The 26,258-nt window shown below is 34.1% G+C and overlaps 1 protein-coding gene across 1 annotated transcript in view; it reads right to left on the bottom strand.

The window, feature by feature from the left end:
- Window positions 1–26,258, bottom strand: part of DPYD (dihydropyrimidine dehydrogenase) — a 796,846-nt gene that overhangs the window by 732,191 nt on the left and 38,397 nt on the right. The window contains exon 2 of the mRNA XM_012791012.3: window positions 21,060–21,170. Within this exon, the coding sequence (XP_012646466.1) occupies window positions 21,060–21,170 (111 nt within the window). The remainder of the gene's footprint in view (window positions 1–21,059; window positions 21,171–26,258) is intronic.

Genomic DNA, 26,258 nt, shown 5'->3' on the forward strand with positions numbered 1-26,258 from the left:
ACATAAACTTTCTAAATGTTAATTCACATTATTAAAATATCTTTTTCTTACTTTGTTTCTATTTTTTAATTCATAATAAAATATTTTTTCTTTTTTTTTTTTTTTTTTTTCCTTGAGACAGAGTCTCGCTTTGTTGCCTAGGCTAGAGTGAGTGCCATGGCGTCAGCCTAGCTCACAGCAACCTCAAACTCCTGGGCTCAAGGGATCCTTCTGTCTCAGCCTCCCAAGTAGCTGGGACTACAGGCATGTGCCACCATGCCCAGCTAATTTTTTCTATATATATTAGTTGGCCAATTAGTTTCTTTCTATTTATAGTAGAGACAGGGTCTCGCTCTTGCTCAGGCTGGTTTCGAACTCTCGACCTCGAGCAATCCACCCGCCTTGGCCTCCCAGAGAGCTAGGATTACAGGCGTGAGCCACCGCGCCCGGCCTAAAATATTTTTTCTTTATTGGCTAATGTGACAATACAACATTATTGCTTTCAGACCTACTCCAAGATCCATTTACATAGTTATTTCTTTTAACATAAAATAATTCTTAGAAATAACTTTGTGTCAAATTTATCAAGCTGATGCTGTTGAAAGTAAAATTTCTTTAGAAAAAAATTGTTTTGAATTTTGGGCAAACCCAGTAAAACTTGCTTGATTATATCTTGGTAATGGGAACATCAACTATAAAAACAAATGGATAAACACGGCAACTGTTTCTGCTTTGTTTCAGTTTAGTACAAAAATATCCCAAACATTTCATTCCTCCTTATAAAAATATAAATATACATTATGTATTCTGAATTGTGCTAGGACATGCAGATGTCCAATTTCATTGCCAGATGTTAATATTTCACTTACTAACTGTGTGAATTGGACAAAGAACAATTCTAATACTGTTCCCTCATCTTTAAAATAGGGATAAGTATGGTACTTGCATCATTGAATTATTGTGAAAATTGAATGTGTTGTTTAATTACTTCTTTTATATAAGTGGTTAGTAATACATATTAAAAAGCCTTCATGATCTGGTCCTTATTATCCTGTCTAATCTAGTAATATAATACTATACGTAGAGTTCAAAATATGGCACCATTGTATATATCTATGAGGCTGCATATGGTGTTCTCCCTATATCATCTCCTTACCCTTCCTTCCTCTACTCTGTTGACCTGGTAAAGCCCTGGTTCATCTTCAAGATAGAAATTACCCATTATCTTCTGAGGGAAACCATTCTATGTTTTCCAGATAGAGGTGACTGTTCTATATTATGCAGTTATTTATGTAACAAATATTTACAGAATGTCTGTCAGCATCCAGTGTTTTAGAATTTATCTAATGTTTTAGAATTCCTCTATTTTAGAATTTATCTTAAAAATAATAGTTGTTTACATTTTGATCTTCTTTATTATCTTTTTATAATCAGGCTCAAGCCTGATTAATAAAAACAAGACTGAAATGCCACCATTTCCAATCATGTCTGTTTTTGTGGGACTAAATTTTTGTTCAGTTGATTTACAGTAGTTCTTATCCAAAAGATTAAAACCAGGTACTATGATGACATTCATTACAAAGAAAACCACATTTCAGTGTTAGAAAAGATATACTATGAGCTATTCCCCAAGAAGATATAAGATGAATATTTAAAAAAAGAATAATTTTGTTATATGGAATATAAACAGACTGCTCAAAAGAACTCTGGGAGTAAAAAACTTACAGGAACAAGAATAATATTCAACCTAAGAAAGCTTAGTACATCTGATAAAGCCTTAACCTAATATAACAGATGACTTTTCCAATACATATTGAAAAGCTCAAGTTGTGATGAGTTCTTAAAGCTCATTTCTGGGTTGGCATGAAGCTACCTTCTACTCCCTTGTTCCTTTTTCAGCTCTGACAAGAGGTAGTTCTGGTACCAGAACCACAGAAGGTATAATAATACCAAGAATTAGATGGAAGTGACCTTACTATAATATCTACAATAAGAATGACAATAATAGTAAAAATAACAATGATAAAAACATCAAGAAAAAAAATAATAGCTATCAATCATTGAATGTTTATTATATGCCAGGAACTAACCCATATGGAGGAAAAATAGCCCAAAGTGGCACCACAACTGGTGTTCTTTCTCCACAATATGCCAGTGCTTTCTTCCACTGCTGTCTGCTTCTCCCTAAAAGTATGGATACATTGTTATATCCCTACTATCTACTCTATTTATTAATATGTTCATTGAATAATCAATGACATGTCGATTTTTTTCATCTATTTCCTACCAACAATACTGTCCATTCTTCCTAAATAATTTTTACAATATCTGAAAAATCTTTAATCCTATTCTTTCTATTCCTATAGTTCCCACTTTTACTGATGCCTCTAACTAACCAGTGGGTTCCAAATTAATATTCTAAAATTAGCCACTGATCTTAAAATATTACTTTTATGATAGTAATGTCTTAGTCAAAATCATCAGAGGTTACTGCCCTAAGAATAACATCCAAAACCCCTAACATGCATTTAATTTTTTTCACAATATGAATTCAGTCTCTTTTCTGCATACCTTCCTCACCAACCTTTTTTCAAATATTTTCTTCCATTGCTTGTGGAGATGAATCCCTCACCCAACCTGAATTATCTATTAATACTTTGCCTCCCTAATATATTATGTGTATTACACATTCAAACTGTTTTTCTCCTTACTGAACCTGTTGATCCTCTTCTTTTTATCCACTTTTTTAAATCCTCCCCTATGAAGCCAAGTAATGGCTAGAGCCTAGTGATGATAGAAAAGTTATTCCAAAAAGTACAAGAAAAACAGCAACACAATTAAATTTTCTTAGGCAGTGCTGTGGATGGAAATTATTTGCATAGATTAATTCTTGATTTGTAGTTTAATAAGCTGCTGGCTTTAAAGCCAGAAAGTATCTCTGAAAAGAATAAGACATATAGACATAGAGATAGAGATAGAGATAAAGAGAGAGAAAATTAGACAAAGAGGTAGAGATATAAATTTAAATTTTCAAAAACATAAGAGAGGCAATTTAAAAGAAAGCACAAGAAAACCTAAAAACACACTGATAGAAACAGGATGAACCAACAGATAATAAGCCAAACCATTAAATACTGCCCATGTTCTTTTTGTCGCTCTGGGGGAAAAATATGGAGGGAATCCAGAATAACCAACTGCAATTACTTAATATACCATGGAAACAAACTAAAAACACCAAATCTGTATAATTTTTGTCTCTTACAGAAAAAGGGAGACTGGGAGAGTTTATGACAAAGGCTCTATTTAATCAGTAAGGGCATATATCATCCTAGATTTATTTACTGAATACTAAAATTAATACTACATGACATTAGAAAAAGTCATATTTAAGATAAATAAATGTATCATCATTTTACCCAGTTTTTTAATATCTGTAATTTATTACTAAAAGGTTTCATATTCTTCAAATAAATCCAACCTAAATGCTTCATCATTCGAACCATGAGTCTTTCCTCATACTTACGTAAAAATAAAATGATAGAAAAGTACCATTTAGTGAGTATTTACCGTGTGCTAAGCTTTATATTACACCCTTTTAAAATTCATTAGTTCATTTAACCCTCAAAATAATTTAATTAGATTGCTATAATTATCAGTATTTCCATTTAATGGCTAGCAGGTAGAGGAGAAGAATCTTCCCCAAGGTCAAGTTAGTAAATGAAGCAATATGGTTTGAGTCCAGGCAAAATGTATCTGAGGTGGAGCTGATTACATTACACCCTATCGCTTCACACAACTTCACTGTAAAACATATTTTTTTAACATATTCTCTAAAAATAAAACACCATTTTCTAAGTCATTAAAACTTGACATATACCACCGTACTCCTTAGGACTTTGTGGGTTGACTATATCTCAAATCTGCTTTAGATAGTTTAAGCCAAAAAGGAAGACTATATTCAGTTACAATAGTATTTCACAAAACAATGTGGCAAAACTCTTCCCATGAAAAGCCATGAGAAACCCAGGCAGCTTCTTTCTCTACATCTGCTTCTCTTTTCTCTCTCTTCAGATCAGGCTTTTCTATTTTCCAGTACACATGGCAAGTGGAAAATGGCCACCATGCAGCAACAAGCATTCTTTTTTTTTTTTTTTTTTTTTTTTCTGTTCAAACAGCCCAAAATGAAAGAGGATCTCTTGTCCCAGAAATCTAGGAAAGAATCTGATTTTCCTAGTTTGGGTCAGTTTTCTCAATCAGACTCTAATGGCAGGGTGAATGAAAGTCAGGTGCTACAAACAAATCTTTAAGGGCCACCTATAAACCTATGGATTTGTGGTGCAGATACTCTCAAGAGTATTATACATCATAGTCAAATTTATCCCAGAATTTATCATAAATATTTGTATCATGTAGAAATGAAACTTACTACTAAGGAACATCATAAATGCATGTAACCCAGTCCTGAGAGGCTGTATCTGAGGGAATTATAATATGCCATCCCAAAATATGCTACCTTGGCATAAGTACTATTTTGAGCAGAAAATAATTAAGAAGCAGCAATAGCAAATGGTAAAAGTAAAAGAGCTCTTAGGCCTCCTCCTATCTGCTTAAAAGCAGACATAATTTTCCTTTTGTGAAGGTGTTCTGTTATATTCGAGATTCACAAGACTACAGGACAGAGAGACAGAGTCACCCAGGCTGTAATTATCAAAAGGAGTTTTATTGTCTAGCTCGAGCTAGGGTCCAAGCCCCCAGAGTGCCAGCACAGTGGCCTCTTCTCCGGGCAGGGACCCTCCTTTGTATGTTAGTCCCCTTTTTATGACTCAGTTGTTTACACACTGGTCATGCATCCACCCCCACAGTGATCCTTACTTCATCCTGCCCCCATAGGCTCTAACCTGTTCCGTGTCCTAGCTGAGAGACTCCGGTTTCCTCGTTCTTTGTCTTTTTCCTCTGCATCCCATAATGTACTCATAATGCCTTGCGGTTAGCAAACAAGCAGTAAACAGAAGCTGGAAGGTGTCCATTGTCCTTATAGCCCAGTATCTTACAGTTCCTCTCCCCTCTCCCATACCAGGAGGAGAACAACCCTTATCGCTGGATACAGAAAGTCAGCACCAAGATGGATCTGCACAAACAAACCTTACTAAAATAACCTTTATTCCATTAGTATCCCCCATATATTTGTTTTCCCACAAGTTATCACCCCTAGAAGCCCAAACTCCTTTTCCTTTGTCTTAGCATTTCTCTACAATTTATCTCCCTTTATTAAAATAATATAGAAGCCCCTGGATTTAACTGCTTTTTTTGGGTCCTCATTTCTTTTCTGTGAAGGCCTTGTTCACATATAAACTAAATCATTAACATCAAATAAAACCTGTATGCCTTTTCTCCTGTTACTCTGTCTTTTGCCAGTTTAATTCACATGCCCCAGCTACTGAACATAACAGGTTAAAGGGAAAATGTTTTCCTCCCCTATATACATTACACATATATGCAATATATACATAGTTATGGATATTTGGAGTTATATCTTCAAATATTGATGCTGAAATTTTAACCACTGATTCAATCTATAAATATTGAACAGATATTAACATTAGGATTAAACATATGAAATGTTCTGGGGAACAGGTTAGCAAAATCTAAATAGATTTTAGAAATTCTGAGAGAAAAAAGAAAACATTTTATTCTGTCTGAATAAAGACTACTGAATCAAAGCATGATCATGCAAATAGGGTATAACACAAATTTTTTTAAGCAACTCAAGATAGTTAACACTAAAAATATCCAGGTTTAAAGAAAACAAAAACTGCAATACTGTTAGGATGTGCTGATCTTGAATGGGTTATATGAAAATACAAATATTCCAAAATTCACAAACTTCAATAATGGAGGGCTACGACAACAGAGTTCCACATTTCTGTTCATATTCAATTTTAAGTGCATGACTGCTGGAAGATCTTTTTCATGCTATTTCTCTATGGTCCCTGATATTCATAGTAGTGCATGTAATATTAATGTTCTCAGTTTTGTGAGTATACAGCATACACCACATTCTCACCAAAAGACAAGCTCCTCAATTCCTAATCATTTCAATAGGCTCTAATGTAATATTTCCTACATTGGAAATCACTGCACTTTATTTAAGGAAATCAGTCTGGCCAAGTGAGCTCTGTGGAGTGCAGCCTGCACAGACGTCAGTTCAAAGGATCAGATGTCAAAGTGCTCCCTCTAATGTCCCTTAATCATCACTCCGATTAGTGCATGAATAGGACTGTGATTAAAAACGCTGCTGCCTTTGTCTACCTATTCAGGCGTCTCACATTCTACGTGGGTTCCACCGATTAGTGTTTGAATAGGGGAGCGATTAGAAAGACAGCTGCCATTGTATGCCCATTCGGAAAACAGCAAAACTCACATATTTATTTGCTATGAGCACCAAATAAATGTTTTGCAAAGGTAAAATATACCATTAGGCTCTAAAGACAATTTAGCTGATTTCTTTTGTTCAGAGCACTCTATTTTCCCATATGCAAAGATATTTCTTATTTGCAAATACAGTAATATGCTTCATTAATATCTTTTAAAATATAGATATTCTGTTTTTATAGACATAGTCTTAACACACATCTGCTTTATTATATAATACTTATTGACCGACAATACATCATACAATTCCAGTTTAATATTTGTGATTATGCAAAGAATTTCTATGTAAACAAATCAATTGGGTTCCAGATCTTCTGGATCCTTTCTCAATATTCTTGGACTAATATGTAGTCTATAAGAACAACTTCTTCTCCCAAGAGAAATTTCCTTGTCAGACATTGAGAGTAAATATTTCACTCTCTAGCCATTCTAAGAGAGGGAGCACATTTCAGGTTAGCAGTTACTACCCCTGGAGGAGCTTAAGCAAGAGAGCCTCAGCCAGAGTGGAATTCCCCATGACAATACAGAGCTCTAGCCTATGATGAAAACTGGCCAGGACTAAGGCATCCGGTTGAGGCTTTTTTGCAGAAGGGAAACATGTAGCAAAAAAAAAAAAAAAAAAATCATAGGAAAAGAATTCATTCCAACTTCATGCATATTAGGCAGTGCTTGTAAAATCTAGTGGCTTTCTTTTCTCTGTCTCCGACTGGCTGTCGCTACAGAAATTTGTTACTAGGACATTTCTAAGCAATAGAGAAAATGCTCTATTTTCCATTGCCATCTTCAATATCTTCCTGCTTATAACCTCTCCATGGTTTCTCCATATTTAATTCACTGTTATTCTGTATCCACTGGGATGACGAACCTACACATGTAGTAACAGAAACAGACCTAGGAGCATCCAACCCACCAGTATTAACAAGATAAGCAATAATACTTATAGAGGGTTACATACATGCCAAGCATTGTTTTAAGAAGGGTATGCATACTGACTCATTTAATCTATCAGGTATATGCTATTACTATCTTCATTTACAAATGAGGAAATGAAGGCAGGAAGAGATTAAGAAATTTACTCAAGGTCACACAGCTAATAAGTGGCAAAACCAATAACTGAATCCAAGTAGTTTATCTCCAGAGCTTACACTCCTGACCAACCTTTCGGCTAATAATTCATATCTTTAGGTTCTGCTGTCTTCCCTCATAAAAAAAAAAAACCAACCTCAAAGATAAGAAAGCTATAAGGAAAGTTTTCTTTCTTTTGCAAATACAACTAATTGAAATATACTCAGGAGAAAGTTTTTTCCAGTTCAACTTAAACCCTAATTAGATAATTATATTCCAATAACAATAAAGTTGGTTTAAAAAAAACATAAAAAGCACCCTACTTAACCATGATAAAAATTTCATACTCGAGAAGAGCAAAATAAAAGTAAAAGAGCTGATGGTTGACAATTACAAACGAGTTTAATTTGTATGTCACATGTATGTGCAGAAAGTTGGGAGATCAGTCTGAAATAAATAATTAAAGCAAAGCATTTCTGTAACAGCCTCAGGAAATTAAGAGTTAATACTTTTCTTCTTTTGGGTCAATTACCATTTTATTACATATTTCTGTCTGGAGAATAAATCTCTGACAACACTATTCTATGTGTGGAATGAAGCACCAAGAAAGCCCACACTTTCAAAGAGAGAACCTAATATATGTCAAAACTCTATCATAGCATGTAGCAAACAAAGAGTGTGCCTTCTTAATGAGATAACATGCACTTCTCTTACTGAAATAACCAGACTATAAAACTATTAAAGAAATAGTTGTATCATTATCACTACTCTCTGCTGATCTCCTCAGCCTCATCTCTTGGTACTTTCCTTTATTTGCTACAACTTTAGTCATGTAGTATTGAAATTGTTTCTGTACCTTAATTTCAATATGCTTCCTCAACTGAGGTCTTTCAGATATGTGTGCTACTCAGGTAGAATCCCTCTTCTTTTTCCTTCCTTCTTTCATCTTTATTTTCAACTCAAATTCTGCTTCCTCAGAGAGGTCAACCATGAATCCTAAGACCAGATGACATTACTTTGGCTATAATTCTCTCAGTTGGCTACACTGACAAAACTTGACTGTGAATATGAGTTTAATGTCAGTACAAATAACTTCTAAGTTGCCAGACCAACAAGAGTTTTTGTCCCTTTCCCCATCAATTATCACAGTGGCTGCCACATGTTAGATCTTCCATTAATATTTGGTAATAAATTTGTATAATTCAGATTCAAGTAAATATTTATACTATGTAAGCCTTAAAATAAGATGAAATAATTTATCTTTAGTGGTGTTAAGGAGATACTGAAAAGTGTGATGCAATAAATTAATTCTTTAGGAAAGTTAATTTCTGTAGAAAGTAACTTATTTCCAGCAACTGAATTAATGTCCAAAAATAGACAGAAATTCTACTTCATATATAGACAATGACAACCAATCACTGACTTCATATTTTAATTGCTGTTTCAGGGTATACTCTGTATTCTTAAAGAAATCTATGTCGATATTAGTAGATAAAACTTCTTATGTAAAACATATTTTCAAATGAAAACCAAAATTAGTTTTTATGTATGTGTAGGCTGAATCTGACTAATTCACTTTTCTTCTTCAAGCTTCATATTTCCCACTAATAAAAAGGGGATAATAATCATAATAATTAGTAAAATAATAATAATTATTCTCATCCACCAGAATGTAAATTCCATAAGAGCAAAGGCCATTTGTACACAGTTGTATTCTCAGCACCAAGAACAGTGTCTAAAATATACTGAGAACTCAATAAATATTCTATTCAATCACTTATCATTTAATGAGCACTTATTATATGTCTGGCACCATTTCAGGAGCTGAGAATACAGCTATGAACACAATAGGTTCTCACAGACCTTACATTCTAATGGGGCGAAAAAGACTAAACAAGTAAAATATGAAACAGTATGTTAGATGGCAATATATTCTATGAAGAAAAACAAAGGAGAGAAAGGGAATAAATGTATGAAATAATATTTGCCTCACAGAATTGTGGATCAATTAATTTAGCTATTGTACAGAGCTTAGCTCATTATATGCCACCCGCATTGTCTTCATCATCATTGTTATCACTATTACTATTTAAGTAATAGTGTAATGTTACAGAGTACAGCATTGTCTCACTCAGTTGAATTCTGCATTAGATGCACTCCCTAAATCTTAGAACTTCAGAAAAAGCAAGTGAAATGTATTTGTATCTCTGGATAGACATAAAAAGAATATATGAGAAATTGAATTATGAGACACATAACTTTAAATGAAGCACTTTTATCAGATGCACAAAAATGCTTTGTATACAGTAAGTATATCATAAATATATAAGGAAGGAAGAATACAAGTATTTTACAGATCATAAACATTTATGCCACTATGTTCATATCACTTACTTGCAAAAGTAGGTGCATATAGGGTTTTCCTCAAATCAAGATGCCATAGGCAAACTAGTCTCTCTATTCAAATGTCTACCAATTTTGAGTTAAATTAATTTTGGGATAGGTAAATTACAATATATTTCAGAACTCTTAAAAATGATGTGATTTAGACTCTCAGAAGAATTCCATTTTATTTTGGAAATAGCAAGAGAGAATTATCCTAAACTAAGTTGAATTGCAATCTTTCAGTTACTAGAACTATTGTCCATATATGTGTCTATTTATTTTTAATAGGTTGCCTTTTCGAATATTTCCAGTGGTTTGAAAACTATCACACCTACCAAGAACATCAATGAAAATTGGTGAATATTTACTGTAATCAAAATATTCTCTGCCCTCTCTTCATATATGCTTTATTTCATAGAGCCAAAAACAACACAGATTATAATATGTGTTAGTTTTATATACTGCCAAAAAAGTGCTGTTAATTAAACTGATACAATGCTTTCTAATAACATTAACTATAAGATGAATCTTAATTCCAGAGATGTGAAACTGTGATAAAATATGTATTGGTGAAATGTAAATATAACAAGTTTCACAATGCCATACCAATTCATGGTTCCTTGTGGAAATGAAAATCAAATGGCAAAAAAAATTAATTAAATCTTATGCATGCTTTTAAATAGAGTCTTTTTTTTACTCTGTATTGGTTATAACACAGTGCTGTAGAAAAATAGCATTTTTAGTGTCAGGACTGGCTCCAAGTTTTCTTGGCTAAATAACAAAATGATTATTGTGGCTACCAACATATCAGAGGAAAAGTAGGGTAGGAGTGGGCTTGAATAATTTAATTCTGGACATGGTAATATTGACAGACCAATACAATATCAAGGTGGAACTATCTCAACAGGCATCTTGATACAGAAGGAATCTTGTAGAGAGATGTTGACTTATCTATCAATAAGCACACAGATGGTCACTGAAACTACGGAGCGGATGCAGTTATCGAGAGAGGCATAATTGAGATTGCCCAATATTCTAATTTTGAAATCTATAACTAGACTCTAAAGCTTCTACCAAAAATGCCTTCCCATAAGCAGTTTGTTAGTATTTTAAAATAAACACTAAGCTGGGCATGATGATGCATACCTGTCATCCCAGATACTCAGGATGCTAAGGAAGAAGGATCATCTGAGCCCAGGAGTTCAAGACCAGCCTGAGCAACACAGTGAGATGCCATTTCAAAATGACTAAATATTATAATATACACATACATATATACTAGTTACATGTCAGAAGTCATACCATGGAAGACCCCACACTTCAACCTCAAAATTATAAGGTCTACATATGTCTAAATGACTATAAGGCAAGCTTTTAGGCTCAGTATCCCTATTCTATTAATACTGAAAGTTTTATATTCTTACAGTGAGATTTCTAAGTAGTCACATTTCACAGTGTATTTTTCCCTCTAGAATTTTTCCCTCTGCTGAAACTTTAAACTTGCATTTTCTTTAAAGTGTTAGTTTCTCAAGGTAATATCTATCATAACACACACACACAAACAAAATTAATTACTAAATTTACACACTGATAACTTCTAACATTTGTTAGACATAAAAAAGAAACTGTCCAATAATGATCACTTATACTCACTTCAAAACAAACTTTTATTTTTCTAATTAATTGCAGTGTTCTCAATAAGTGCAACAGGATAACAATTTTTAAAATGTAAACAGTGAAACCATACCAGATCTATGATTCCAAAAAATTCAGTAATGCATAATGTGTGGTAGTGTTATTGGGAAGTTAATGTAATGACGAGGGAAGCCCACACAGTTAGCCAGGCAGTACTTCTGCATCCTGTTCCATCCTTCCACAAGTGCCATAAAAATTCATCTGAGTTCTTTACGGTGGTCCGCCAGTTGCTGCCCAAGTTTAAACACCCAAGGGGACATTCATGGGTCCTGAGGCTGGCTGGTACCTCCAAGAGAGTGGAAGCCACTTGGCTGGCAGCTGTTTTCAGGGCCAGTAATAGGGTGAAGTGAGGCATCTGTGGCACAAAATTTAAGTTGGCACTCACTCTCAAAAGTGTGCAAGTACCATCCCAACTTCCCAACATGGGGTTTCTGTGGCCTTGCCTGCCTTCATCCTCTTTTCCATAAGCTCTCCCAGCCCAAACAGGAACTTACCCTGCTGTCTCTCCCCACCCCTCCAGCCCTCATTTGAGAACTTGCTGGGTGGAGGACAAAATATGATCAGCATTCTTGATAAATTCAAATTCAAAATAAGACTTTATGGGGTGGTGGTTGTCTTGCTACAGCTCTGCCCATTCCTTTAAAAATTTATGCCCATATTAGGCTGCAAGGTCACTGGGTTTTCATTTCTTACAGAAAAGGATGTAAGTACAGAAAGCAGAGAAACAAAGTATGTTTCCACCGGGTTTATGATTTCAGAAGTCAGGTTTTCAAGGAAACTGAAAGGACTTCGGGTGATTACAATGAATTTATGGGAAATGTGTGATGAATTAAAAATAATTTTTTCTCGACCCTCATCCTTTCCACTTAGACTATATGAATATTTTAAGGATAGAGAGACAAAATGAGGACCAAAAGGGAAGGGAAGGACTCAGAGATACTGGTAGATCCTGGAGAAAGAAGATCAATGCCTGGCTCCTCGGGATATTCACAGGGGACTAGCAAATACCAGCCAGGTGTGTGGAAATCAAAAGATGAAGAATCTGTGACTCACTATATGAAGCCCTGGGGAGATGTCTCAACTATGAAGTGTCCAGTGTTGAGTGGAACAACAGAATGACCATCATGATTTCAAGAGTGGCTTGAAACAGTAGGACAGGGGCCAGGAAGGGATCTGGTGAATGGAAATGAGGGATGACGCCAAAGGCCTCACATTGTTATTAGTGGAAAGATGACATGAAGAATCGGCTGGACTCATCTCACCTACTACACTGGCACCAATGCCCGTGAAGCTCAGATATCAGCCCAGAGAAATATAGGATGGGGGAGGGAGGTGGCAGTAAAGCACGGAACAAAAAAATCCTACAAGTGACAGAGATGAAGTCTACATTCTCAAAGATGCTCAGAATAGAAATTAGGTTCAGTTAGAGGAAAATAAAAGAGGTTATATTACCTACCTGTCTGAATTTCCAGTAGGATATTTGTATTTCTACACAAACATTGCATTTTCCACCTATTGAAAGAGGTATTTAGTTGCAAAGAATTTGATTTTGGTTATTTTTTTATTTCAGAAACTCATTCAGACATTGAGTCTATTTTTGGAAGAAAGCTAATGTCAGCCATCAAGAAAGCAAGCTCATGCTTGAGAAATTGTTTTTAAATATCATGTAAGGAGAGGAAAGTATAGAACAAGGATTGCTGGCTGGTTCTCTTCTGTAGGGAAGGCCAACCTTGGAGTAGACTTTGTAGGGTTTCTGCAGGGCGCCAGTTCTCTGCTGCAGGGAGAACTTGCCCCTGTTCTGTCTGTGTAGTAGTAGACTTTCTATAGTTTCTGAATAAATATTGCTTTCACTTTAAAGAAAAAAAAATAGAACAGGGATTACTTTTTACTGTGAATCTGGTCAACAGTTCATTTAGCTTTGGATCTTAAAATAGGAATCCATATTGTGAATTTGATATACCAATACTGGAACCTGCATTCTATATCAAATTTAACAGAACCAAGTAGCTGGCTATCCAAGCAAGGGTGAATGAGATTGAGTGCTAACTTAATTAACTAAGTGGATTTCATCCCTTAATAGCCATGAAACTTGAGAAGGAAAAATGGAGCCAGACAACAAGGCAAACCTCAAGGATAATTTCCAAACATATAAAAACTAACCATATTTAGAACACAAGAAATTATGTATTAGAATAAAAAGATATTGACCTCTCCTTCCTTGATAGGAAATCCTCCACTGCACTCTTACGGTTCTCTCATCTTACCTCTTGTAATGCTTCTTAGCTAAATTCTCATCTCTGCCTGCCTTTTCCATTCTGTGTTCAGTGCCATGCTGAGCCACTGAGCCTAGGGTAAAAGGAAAAAGGTATGCCCCTATATGCATGGTTTGTTTTATTTTTTTTATTATGAATCCTGATCACTGAGTCTTATAGCAGCCCCTTACATTTTATACCCGAGGTAAGTGCCTCATCTGCCTCATCCTAATCCCAAAGGTCTAACATACACCCTCTTCCCATGCCACACTATCTTTCTGGGTAACCCTACCATAGGCTTTTAATTACCAGTATACATTCTGATAATTAAAAATTCTTCATCTCTATCACTGACCTTTTAATGAGCTTCAACTCTTCTAACTAAACAGCATGACCCACAGGCACAAGAACCTCAAAAGGTCCCAAACTGAATCGTCGACATTTCCCCTCAATATACCCTATAAACAATGTATGGCACACATAAAGTCAGCTCTCAACTTGCGTGTGTTTTACCTCCTAAATTGATTCCAGCTTATCCTCTCTCCTACATACCCATGTCTTTTGGTCTTTGCCATTTATCTTCCAACCTTCACACCAGTCCCAGAGTCCTCGTCTCCCATCTTCCTCATTAAATCCACCTTCCACACACTAAAAGCTAGATTGATCCAGCTAAAGGCAAATGTGACCAACTGACACTGATAATTAAAATCCCTTCATTGTTCTTCCTTCAAAAGGGCACTATTATTATTTACTGATATTTCTTCAAAAGAATGAGAGAACTTGGCAAGGCTTATATTTATCTTTATTTCAATGTAATCAGCATCACAATGCCTGGCCCATTATAAACATGGAATAAATGCAGAAACAAACTATTAACTAAGATTGTAAAGCTCAAACAAGAAAAAAATTATGAAAATCTATATATATTAGTCATTTTCATTTTCTACAAGAAAAAAGTCAATGATTTATTTTTTATTTCCTTATCCAAAAAACTCATCTTAAAGAGCTCTCCGGGGACTGCATAGGTTCAATCTCTAGTTCTATCCTTTACTTGGACAGGTTTCTTAAGCTTCCCTGTGCCTCAGTTCAATCCTCTAGGAATGGAGATAAAATATAGTATCTACCTCATAGGGTAGTTCTGAGGCTTAAATGAATTACTCCACAAAAAGCAATTAAAAATAGAACTGCACATAGCAAATTCTTAATATACATTATGATTTATTCCTATTTTTTATTTTTCTTTTACTCTGAGCACCTACTATGTGTCATGTATTTAGAACAATTTTGCTAAAATTCTTAAATATGTGTCTAATAATTGTCCGTCATTAACTGCCTTTCCTTTTTATTTTTACTCTGGGTAAGTTTTCTGACTGGTAACATTTTTGGTCTTCAAAAATTGCTCATTGAAAATGAGTACAAAATATTTATGTAATTAGGACCGTTCAACATTTTCAAAAATGGCAAAAATAAACAGCAGTTATAGAACACCTGCTTAAAAGATACTGGAAATAACTGCTTCGTGCTTCATTAACCAGTATAAACACATTTGCCAGTTTGAATCCCTTACTGAATTCAGAATTTACATTAGTACTAGAATGGTATTAAATTGCCAAATGAAGAAATTCCTGGGCAAAAGTTGCAGAATTGCCATTCTTACGGCACTTTCACAAGTCACACAGATGTCTATTTTCTAAGAAGCCTATAATTTATTTATTATACAAAATTTGTATGTATTTTCATAAACAATTTGAGAATATTTATTTTGAGGATTTTATTTATCTTTGAATAGCATCCAATACAATGCTTGAAATATGAATGCTTCAAGCATTAAAGAAATAGAAAAAAGGAAGGAAGAAAAATAGTGAGAGAAGACTACACAATGCCTCAAAAAAAATCTCTTCTCTGAGACTTCAAAGAAACCTAACCCACAACCCTGATGCAGATGTGCAAAGAGTGATAAGTCAGTTGATTATCTGAAGCAAATAAAAGCAGAACATTGTAAAGCCAAAGCAAAATATTAGAAAATCAAGCAAAATTTAAATAAATAAATAAAGCTTTTATATTTGGTGGTCAGGGAGTTGCCTAAAAATGTCACTCTTTGCTTATCTTCAGAAAAGATATAAGATAACTGGTCACAAATGTGATAACCATTACAATCTGCATTTTCCTTAACGTTGACATATATATTTTCTCATAATCTTATCTTTTCTAAGGAGGTAAAGTCACATACAAGAAAGGACACACTTGGTAAAGATGACCAGTATTCTAGATGTGGATGCAATATTAAGTAATTTTAATGAGCTTAAGCAAATCATTTAACATTTTTCAGCCTAGTCACTGTCATCAGTAAAATGAGGAAACAAATCTGAGTTTTCCACATGTCTCGTGGTAAAAATCAAATACAATATACAAAGGTACTCTGGGAACTGTAAAGCACTATACAAAAAAATATGTAATCCTTATGTCTAGTATTAAAGAATAGGTAACAGAAAAGTCCTATTCATATTCATTCATTCATTCATGCATGCATGAACTCATGCAATGGATATTTAGAGCACACCAACTTTGTGCCAGGCACTGTTCTAGAAACTGGTAATACAGGTAATGAAACAAAACACAAAAATCCCCATATTATCAGATTTTATATTCTAGTGGGAAAATAAAGATAATAAACAAACTGTGAGTAAAAAAATAGAGTGTATTAGTGAAGAGTGCTGTGAGGAAAACCTAAGCAGGGAAGTTTAAGAAGACATAGGTAGGAAGGGCAAATTAGAGTTTTAATTAGGTTGGCCAAAGAAGACCTTCTGAGATAACAGCTGTGCAAAGGGAATTGTACAAACTCCAAGTAAGATAGAAAACCAGTGAAAGATTCTGAGCACAGAAATTTTAAGATAATTACTCATATGTATTATTAAAAATAGACTTCACTGGGAAAGGTTATAAGCATGGAGACTGGTTTCAAGGCTATTGCAATAATTCAGGTGAACGTATTGGTGGAGTTGGTAACAGGTAGTCAGATGTTGGATATATTTGAAGGCATAGTCAAAAGCAGGCGTCCTCAAACTACAGCTGGTGGGCCACATTCGGGTGTTTTTGGCCGTTTGTTTTTTTTACTTCAAAATAAGATATGTGCAGTGTGCACAGGAATTTATTCATAGTTTTTTTTAAACTATAGTCCAGCCCCCCAATGGTCTGAGGGACAGCGAACTAGCCCCCTGTTTAAAAAGTTTGAAGACCCCTAGCCAAAGGATCTTCTAATTAGTTATGGAGGGGAGAAAAATGAAGAAATTGAACATGCTGATATTTTGCTCAAAGTGAAAAGATGAATGGAGAATTCTTCCAGGAGAACATGTTTTGGAGGCAAAATCATAATTTGGATTTTTTCAACATGTTAGGTTTGAGATGCTGATATGACAACTAAATGGAGGTATTCAGTAGGCATTTGGTTATAGAGCCAGAGATATAAATGCAGGCCAGAGAGATAAATAAAGGAATCATCGGTCTAAAGGTGGTATTAAAAGTGAGGAGACAGAATGAAATAACCAATGTAGTGAGTGTTTTAAAAGAAAGAGACAGATGGGGTGAGGGGAAGAGAGAGATTTGGGCTCCCAGCAACTGTAAATATTTAGGGGTGAGATGAGGATTAATCGACAAAGAAACCATGAAAGAGCAATGAGATGCCAATGAGGTAAGAAGAAAATTTCATACCTTACTGGCATCTTGTTCCTGCTCAGTTACTGGGTACAGGCATAAAAGACCTGGCTTCCTGCTTAGTCTTCTGACACCACACCATAAGGGGTGTTGGGACATCTCATTATCCCATTACAGGGCAGAAGTCTAGGTTTCCCACTTGCTTTTGTAGGAGTCCATGGGGATGGACTTTTTTGTTTTTTTATAGTGTTTGGTTGGAGTAGAGCAGTTACTGTCTAAAAGTTTTCTGCCTTACAAGGTTGCCCCATTTTTGGCATTGGCTAGAGAGAGCAATCTTTCATTGGTGCTTTTGTGTGAGCATCCCTGTTATGTTTGTTATGTTTGTTTTAATGTATAGCTTTTTAATTTAGATGATTATAAAATATAAGTATTAAAATTCATAAATTAAAAAAATCATCTTTTGGTAATACTTACGTTCCATTTTTTATAGAAGCACAAACAGGATAATATTAAAAAGCAAAAGAACAGTATTATTTTTTTGGAGACAGGGTTCACTCTGTTGCTCAGACTGGTCTCAAACTCCTGGCCTCAAGCAATTCTCCTGCCTTGGCCTTCCAAAATGTTAAGAATAACCACTTGAGCCACCATGTTCAGCCAGGAATAGCATTGTTTAACTACACTGAGGATAACTTTCAACCATAGCTCCATATTTCCCCTTTGGGAATAAACCTCACCATTCTAGGTAACTGATGTGTATTACACAGAGTTCTCAAACTGATATACACCCAGAGCAAAATCTGATCTTATAAACCGAGATTATTACTTTATTTATTACTTTAACATCAATTTAAAGCTTTCATTTTATTTTTCTACTAATACTTGCTGATTACAGAAAACCTGCAATATATAAAAGAGCCAAGAAAAAAAATATAATCCCCATTAATATTTCAGTATATCTTCTTTTATTCTTTGTGGATATATATAAAGGTAAGGTTAGTATAAGTGTACATAATCACTACTAAAAGCAATGATGCTTCATGCTCTTTCATGTAACATAGACTGTGAATAGTTATCGAGATTATTAATTATTTAAAAAATAGTTTTTACCGGTTGCACAATTTGTCACTGAATGGATTTGCTCTAATTTACTTAACCGTGACCCAGTGGTTGGAATTCAGTGGGTTTTCCTCCACATTGTTCTCTACTGAATAAATAATGCCTAGGATAATCCTCTTTATACTTTACCTACATTGCTTATTCTTTCCTTAAGATATGTTAGTAGAAGATGAATTACTGTATGTAAGTGTTAGATAATTTAAAGATATTGTTAATGGACTGAATTATATCTGCACAAAAACGCATATGTTAAAATTCTAATCCCTAGTACCTCAAAATGTGACTGGAGACAGAGTCTTTTAAGAGGCAATTAAAATAAAGTCAATAGGGTGAATCATAATCCAGTATAGCTGGTGTCCTTAGAAGAAAAGAAAATTTGGACTCAAGCACAACATAGAGAGATGATCAAGTGAAGACTCAGGGAGAAGATGTCACGCACAAGCCCAGGAGAGAGGCCTTGGGAAATCAACCTACTGACATTTTGATTTCATACTCCTATCCTTCAGAACTGTGAGAAAATAAATTTCTGTTGTTTAAGCCACTAGCCCATGTATCTTTTTATAGGAGCCCTAGCAAACTAACACAATAAGTATTAATGAACATTGTGAAAGATATTGTCAAACTGCTTTTCCAAAAATTTGTGCCAATGTATATTTGATGGAGAAAGCTGATTACACTGAACCTTGATCAGTTATTTAAAAAAAGATAAAATAAGCAACTCAATTTATAGAATCACATTATGAAATAAAATGCTGATTTCCATAAAAATAATAACAGCAATAAAAATAGAGAAAGCTTCTATTTCTAGATTAAATTCTGATCATGAATAGTTTGATCATTTATAAATGAGAAACCTTAGGGAAGTCATCTAATGTCTCTGGATTCTATTTCTCACATTTAAAATGAGAAATTGAGACTTGATACTCTTCAAGGGCTTTCTAAGTTTGAAAATTATTTGATTCTTTTCACAATGCCCTTCAAATGTTCACATCATTATACAGGATCATGCCTTATAATTGCCCATTCCTTGATCTAATTTGGACCACACTGATGTCCTTCCGGAGACCTCTATGACAAGCATCATGGTAGAAAGCAAAACTCACAAAACTGGAGCAAGGAAAACTAAATTTCAAATTCAGGTCTGTTATTAAGTGGCTAAGTGACCTTTTCATGTCATATTGACTCTCTGTGTTTCTATTTTTTTTTCATTAAAAACACTTTGCTGGGTGGCTGATGAAAGAAAAATTAAAAATTAGATAAACCACAAACACACATGAGCAGACATCCTCAATTTCTGTCCTCAAAAAGTTCATAATGTAGGCAGAAAGAAAGAAGCACTTAAAAACAAACTACAATAATACATACTATAATAAGGTATATATATATATATATAAAGTTCCAAAAACCTAATGTTAAGCTAATACCATTGTCTCACTAATTAATTTGGAAATATTAATTTTGTAAAAATAAATTCTGGGAAATCAGGTAAAAAGAAAGTTCTTCTCAAATTAAAAAATTTATATACCCTAAGAGGACATTTTAAATATGATCTTTAAGGTTATACTTATATTCTATTTAGGGTCTCACAGTCATAGCTTTGTAATTACCTCACAGGCTCAGTTAAGTAACATTCTAGCAATAATCTCAGAGAAATACTGTTTTGTTCCTGTATTTCTCTGGAAATAGTAGATGTTCAATAAGAAATAAAATTTTGGCACCAAACTAAGAAGTATCACTTGAGTTCAGGAGTTTGAGGTTGCACTGAGCTATGATGACACCACCACACTCTAGCCTGGACAACAGAGCAAGACCCATAAAAATACAAACAAACAAACAAACAGAAGTGTGCATGTAAATTTTTCTTCTTTTCTAAAATATATTTATTTTAATCACATTTAAGATATCACCATATTCAGGGTTTTAGAAATTATTTGTATGTATGTCTGCATGACCATTTTCTAATGGAGAAAACAAAACTTAGGATAATGCATCATTACATTAGGATTGCTTAAATCCTCTTAAAATTTTACTAGGAAGAGTTTGTCTCCAAAATGTACATTAACACAATTCCTTTCACTGTTTATACTTGCCACTTGAACAAATAGAGACTTTTCTTAAAATTTGGTTGATTGGAGTTTATTCTACACTGTCTATTTAATGTGATGATAAAAAGAAAATACTGAATACAACTTTACAAGTTGCATATCTCTTATCCAAAATGCTTGGGACCAGAAGTGTTTTGGATTTCAGTATACTTAACAATTGAGCATCCCGTTTTCAGATTTGGGATTTTTTAATTATTTGAGAATATTTGTAAAGCAATAAAATTAAAACCATTTTTCAGACTATTCAAATATAAAACATGAAAATAATCACAGGTGTACTTTATTACTTAAATGTATTTCTAAGTATAAGTAAAATCTTGTCTTACAATGTGGGGAAAAAAATCATTTTCAGCATGAAATCATTATCAGTGGTACTTACAAAGCAGTTCTTATCAGGATTTCTTTTCCAATGTTTCTTGTCTACTTTCTTGGCCGAAGTGGAACGTAGAATTGCATGACTTTGTGTGCGAGGATTTAAAGCCAGGATGCTCTGAGGATAGCATAAACAATGTATAAACATATATAAATATATTAGCATTAAATTATCAAAATTTTATTTAGGATTCCCTCCATACTCCCCTAAATAAAAGCTTAACTAAGAAAGAAAGCCCTTATAAAATATAAGAGAAAATAAAATTATATGATCTAAAAAATTAGAAGAATGACCCAAATTTGTAAGACAGGGTCTAAGAAAACTAAGTGAGAAATCCTACATCTGGTTTTAAAAAAAATTCACTATGGGAAGATCCCAATACAACAAAGATTCATATGGAAAAGTTCTAACTCCTTCTAAGGAGTCATTTTTTTAGGAAAAAATATATAAAAAAGAAACAATTTTAATGGTATGAATTGACAAAAAGTTAAAATGTACATCTAAAATGTTATGTGGTTTCTCAAATAGTTACCTTTGCTTACATTAATAGACTAATTAAATATGGAAAAAAATATGACTGGAGTAACTCCTATTATATTTTCAATTTTACTAATTTATCAGAAGCAATTCTTGGTAAAAAAAAAAAATCTTCAAGAAACACAAACAAATAAACATCAACTACAAACAACAAACTGTACTTTCACCATAAAAGAGGAACCATGATGGCAAAGGATTCTGTTTAATTCAATTAACATTTTTTCCAGCATTTTACAACAATGTATTGTAAAGCAATTCATAATATCTGAAGAAAAACCTGGAGAAAAGATTTAGGAGAGATAACAAGGTTTTCAGTAGGTTAAGAGCTTCACATGGAAGAGATTTAATTTATTTTGTATTAGTAAAGAATGAAGAATGAAGATTACAGAAATTAAGGGAGGAAAATTTGGATTCAGATATAAATTAAAAAGTGGCAGCTGAGACTGTATTAGAAATCACCCTAGTTAACATTATTGCAGTTATTTGGATGTCTACCTTAAAAGTCTTCCTCTTCCAGAAGATTCTCCAAACTAATCTAGATCTGTTTTTTTCATCTTAGACAATGCAAAAATCTCTACCTGAGTATACCAATCTAAATAGTAACTGCTGCTTTAAGAATTTTTCTTCCATCCTAAACTGTGAATTCTTTGAGTTGAGGAATTACAGATTTCTTTTTAGTCTTTGAACCTCTGATAGGAAGCACCAAGTAAGTAACACATGCTCATGCTTGTGAAACAGTGGTTCAAAAATCATGAATGTGGTTTTTAATTAATACTAGTCATATAACTTTGAGTAAATCACTTATCATTTTTAATCTTTGGTTTTCTCATAGGTAAAATGGGGCAACACCTGAATTAGAAAACTGTAGTAAAGAACAAATGAAATGCATGATACATATTTTCCAAACTAAAAACAACCTAAAAATTAAAGTGGAGTGAAAATAGAATTCAGAGGCTATGTACAACAGTAGTTCTCCACCCATGATTTGTTCACGCAGGGGCTGGGTTAGGAATTTGACAAGGGTCCTGAGAATGAAATTCCTACTAGATTTGACCAACTCCAAGATTAACCTTCCAAATCTAGATTCTATGATTCTTTGAAAATTACTGGATCACATTCATCTTTTTCACAGATGAAAATGAACCCATATCATGATTCACAGAAAACTAGCCAAAAAAACCTAAAATAAATAACTAGATAAAACAATTTAGTATACTACTAGACATATATTAAAAATGTTGTTTTCCCCTTCCACTGTTGTAATTCCACAATAAACTTATCTAAAGTAATCATTTGCTAGGCGATATCCTAGCTGATTTTATAAGAATATTACATGATAATATGAAGGATTTAAAAATCATGGAACTATAACAAATGACTCTCTAAGATAAATTTTATATTTAATATTCTTAGATAAGAATAAAATCAGAAAAGAGGCACTTCATTTCATTCTGCATTTGATTTAAAGTGGTAATAACAATACTCTCCATTTTAAGTTTTTAGAGTTTAAAAGTTTAATAGCTTTCACATGGGTTATCTAATTTAACTTATGAACAGCTGCTATTATCTCAATACTTTGCATGAGCAAATAAGTTGACGGTGGATAAGTAAGCTGCCAAAGAGCTCACAGTTAATGTGCAGCAAGAATTGAATTAGAACTCAGTTCTTCTGAGTGTGGGACTTACATTTAAATTCACCCAAAGATGAAGTGTATATTTAAGTCGCTTTTTGAAGTATTTGGTAGAAAATATTTTAACCTCATGTTTAAACAGTATTAAATGTCATCTGAATAGCTCAATAAATAATTGTTTTCTTTTAAGACATAACCACTAGGAGGTCACTTCGGAATGGTAGAGTGAGGACTTCTGTAAACCAACTCCCAGAAAAACAAACACAACTAATACAAATTAGTAACAATAACAACCTTTCAAAGTCATGGAAATTGTCTTAAAGGCAAACAGCCAATGAAGAAATATTATTTCAAGGAAATCTACTAAACCGGGTAAGAGCAGTGAGGGTCTGTGACATCTGAAGTATAACCCACTCCTATCCTCTCCACTTCCAGTTCAGAATGACAGTCATTCTACCTCAGATGAGTGTAGCCAAGAACACAGGGCTCCCTCTGCACTCCCAGCCACACCTCTAGTTGAGGGCTATTGTATCTCCCAGGGAGGACCAGGCTGCCAGCATTTCCCATCTCCTCCCCAGCCCCCTGCTACACAGAAACTAAACTCCAGGAAAGTGCACCTGAGAGATCAGGGGTTCCTTGCTCCATCCAGTCCCTATTCACAGAGTAGAGGCTCTATCTCAGGAACAACATACCAATAACCCTGATCACCCTTATCTCATGTCACTTATAGGTTGGCATTTGCACCACAGGAGCAGCAAGCTGAGGAGACCACAGGCTACTGCCCATAGCCAACACCTTGCTCTATAAAGCAAGAATGTCACTCTGAGAGAATCAAGCTACTGACCATATCCCCACCTTTGCATATGTGGCCCAGAGATTTTTCCAGAAAAGGCAGGCAATAAGAACACATAGTTCTCTACAAATGAACTGACTTTATTTGAACCCAAATGTGAAGAAATTCAAGCCTGAGAGTACTCTTGAAAACAATATAAATTCTGATGGCAAAAAATTAAGAAGCGGCTGGTACAGTTCAATGAAAGCAAGAAACTAAACCATAAGGCAGATAGTTCGCCAAAGAGAAACAGGGAAATAGACAGCTAAGATGAGGCTCCTAGGGTCACAGCCACAAAGGACTCATGTCACAATCCACCCCTGCAAATGGGCCCAAATTCAACTGAAATCATGCACTGCAGAACAATTCTTATCTCACAGTATTATCAAAAATAATAGAGAAATTAACCAGAAATCAGTGGAATTAAGAGATGGGTGTGATAGCAAAAAGGACTGACAATTTAACAGATATGAGAGAAAATGCAAAGAGAGCCCTGCTAGACCACTGTCATTCCAGAATCACTGTGCATATGTCCAAGACTGCACTCTGTGAGAACAGTATCAGAGATTCACACTGGAGGAAAACAGATTTCCCTAAAACAGTCTATCAAGTCACTAAACAAATACTCAACGACAACAATAAGCTCCCCCATAGGGGGATTAGGATCCAGAATTGCTGCAATATATTATCTAAAATGCTCAGTTTTCAATTTAAAAAATTACAAGCCATGCAAAGAAACAGAATTCTGTGATACATACACAAGGGGAAAGAAAGCAGGCAGCAGAAACTGCCTTTGATAGGGCCCAGGTGTCAAATTTAAGAAAGATTTCAAAGCAGCCATTATAAAGAAGGTATGATGACAATCTCTGATCAAGTACAGAATATCCATACAGAGACAGAAATTATAAAAAAGAACCAAATGAACATTCTGAAATAGAAAAACAGCTGAAAAGAAAAATTCACTAGAGAGCCTCAATAGTAACTCTGAACTGGCAGGAAAAAAAAAATCAGTAAATTTAGAGATTACACAGTCTAAAGAACAAAGAGAAAAAGAATAAACAAAAAATAACAGAGCCTCAGAGATAGGTAGTATACCCCTGAGTAAACCAAAACACTATAATGAGAGTACCAAAAGGGGAGGAAAAGAGAAAGAAGGAAAAACAAATATAAGCTATAATGCCTGAATATTTGCCCAATTTAAATTTTTGAAAAGCAGAACAAAACATCAAACAACAGCCCCAAGAAGGTCAACAAATGTGAGATAGGATTAGCAAAAAGAGGTCTCCACAAAGAATATCAGTCAAAATACTAAAAGTCAACAGCTAAGAGAAAATCTTTAAAATAGCAAGAGGAAAATAACTCATCGTGTACAAGAGAATTCCAGTAAGTTTAACAGTTGACTTTCATCAAAACAAGAGGCCAGAAAGTTGTGGGATGAGACATACAAAGCACTAAAAGAAAGAGAATTTTCAACCAAGAATCCTATACCCAATAAAAGTTTCTTTCAAAACTAAAAGTAAAATGTAGACATTCACAGAAAAATTTTAAAAATGCACAAGAAAAAACATTACATTATCTTTTCTTAAAGTTCTCCATTTATGCAGAGAGGGTACCCTCTCTGGATAAACATAACATTGTTACTAGCAGATGTGTGTTATAAGAATCAGTGAAGGATGCTCTTCAGGCAGAAAGTAACCACAAATAGTAATTCAAATTCACAAGAAAAAACAAAGGTCAATAGTAAAGTATAGGTAATTATGAAATTATAATAGCCAGTATAAATGTATACCATCAGATTGGATAAAAATCAAGATGCAATTATGTGCTGTCTATAGGAGACACACATTTTAGATCCAATGACACAAATAGATTGAAAGTTAAAGATGAAAAAGGATACATCATATAAATAGCAACCATATGAAATCTGGAGTGCCCATACTAATATTAGAATAAATTTTAAACAACAAATGTTACTAGAGATAAAGAGGGATATTTGATAATGATCAAGGCCCAATCTAGCAATAATATATAACAGTTTTAAACACACATGTACCTAACAACAAGGCCCAAAATACATGAAGTAAAAACTGACAAAATTTAAGGGAAAAATAGACATTTAAACAATAATAGTTGAAGAATTCAACTTTAAATAATGGAATTCAACTTTAAATAATGGATAGAACAATGGATAAGAACAAAAAGGATA

This window comes from Microcebus murinus, chromosome 2 (assembly GCF_040939455.1).
Source record: "Microcebus murinus isolate Inina chromosome 2, M.murinus_Inina_mat1.0, whole genome shotgun sequence".
In the NCBI taxonomy this organism is placed as follows: domain Eukaryota; kingdom Metazoa; phylum Chordata; class Mammalia; order Primates; family Cheirogaleidae; genus Microcebus; species Microcebus murinus.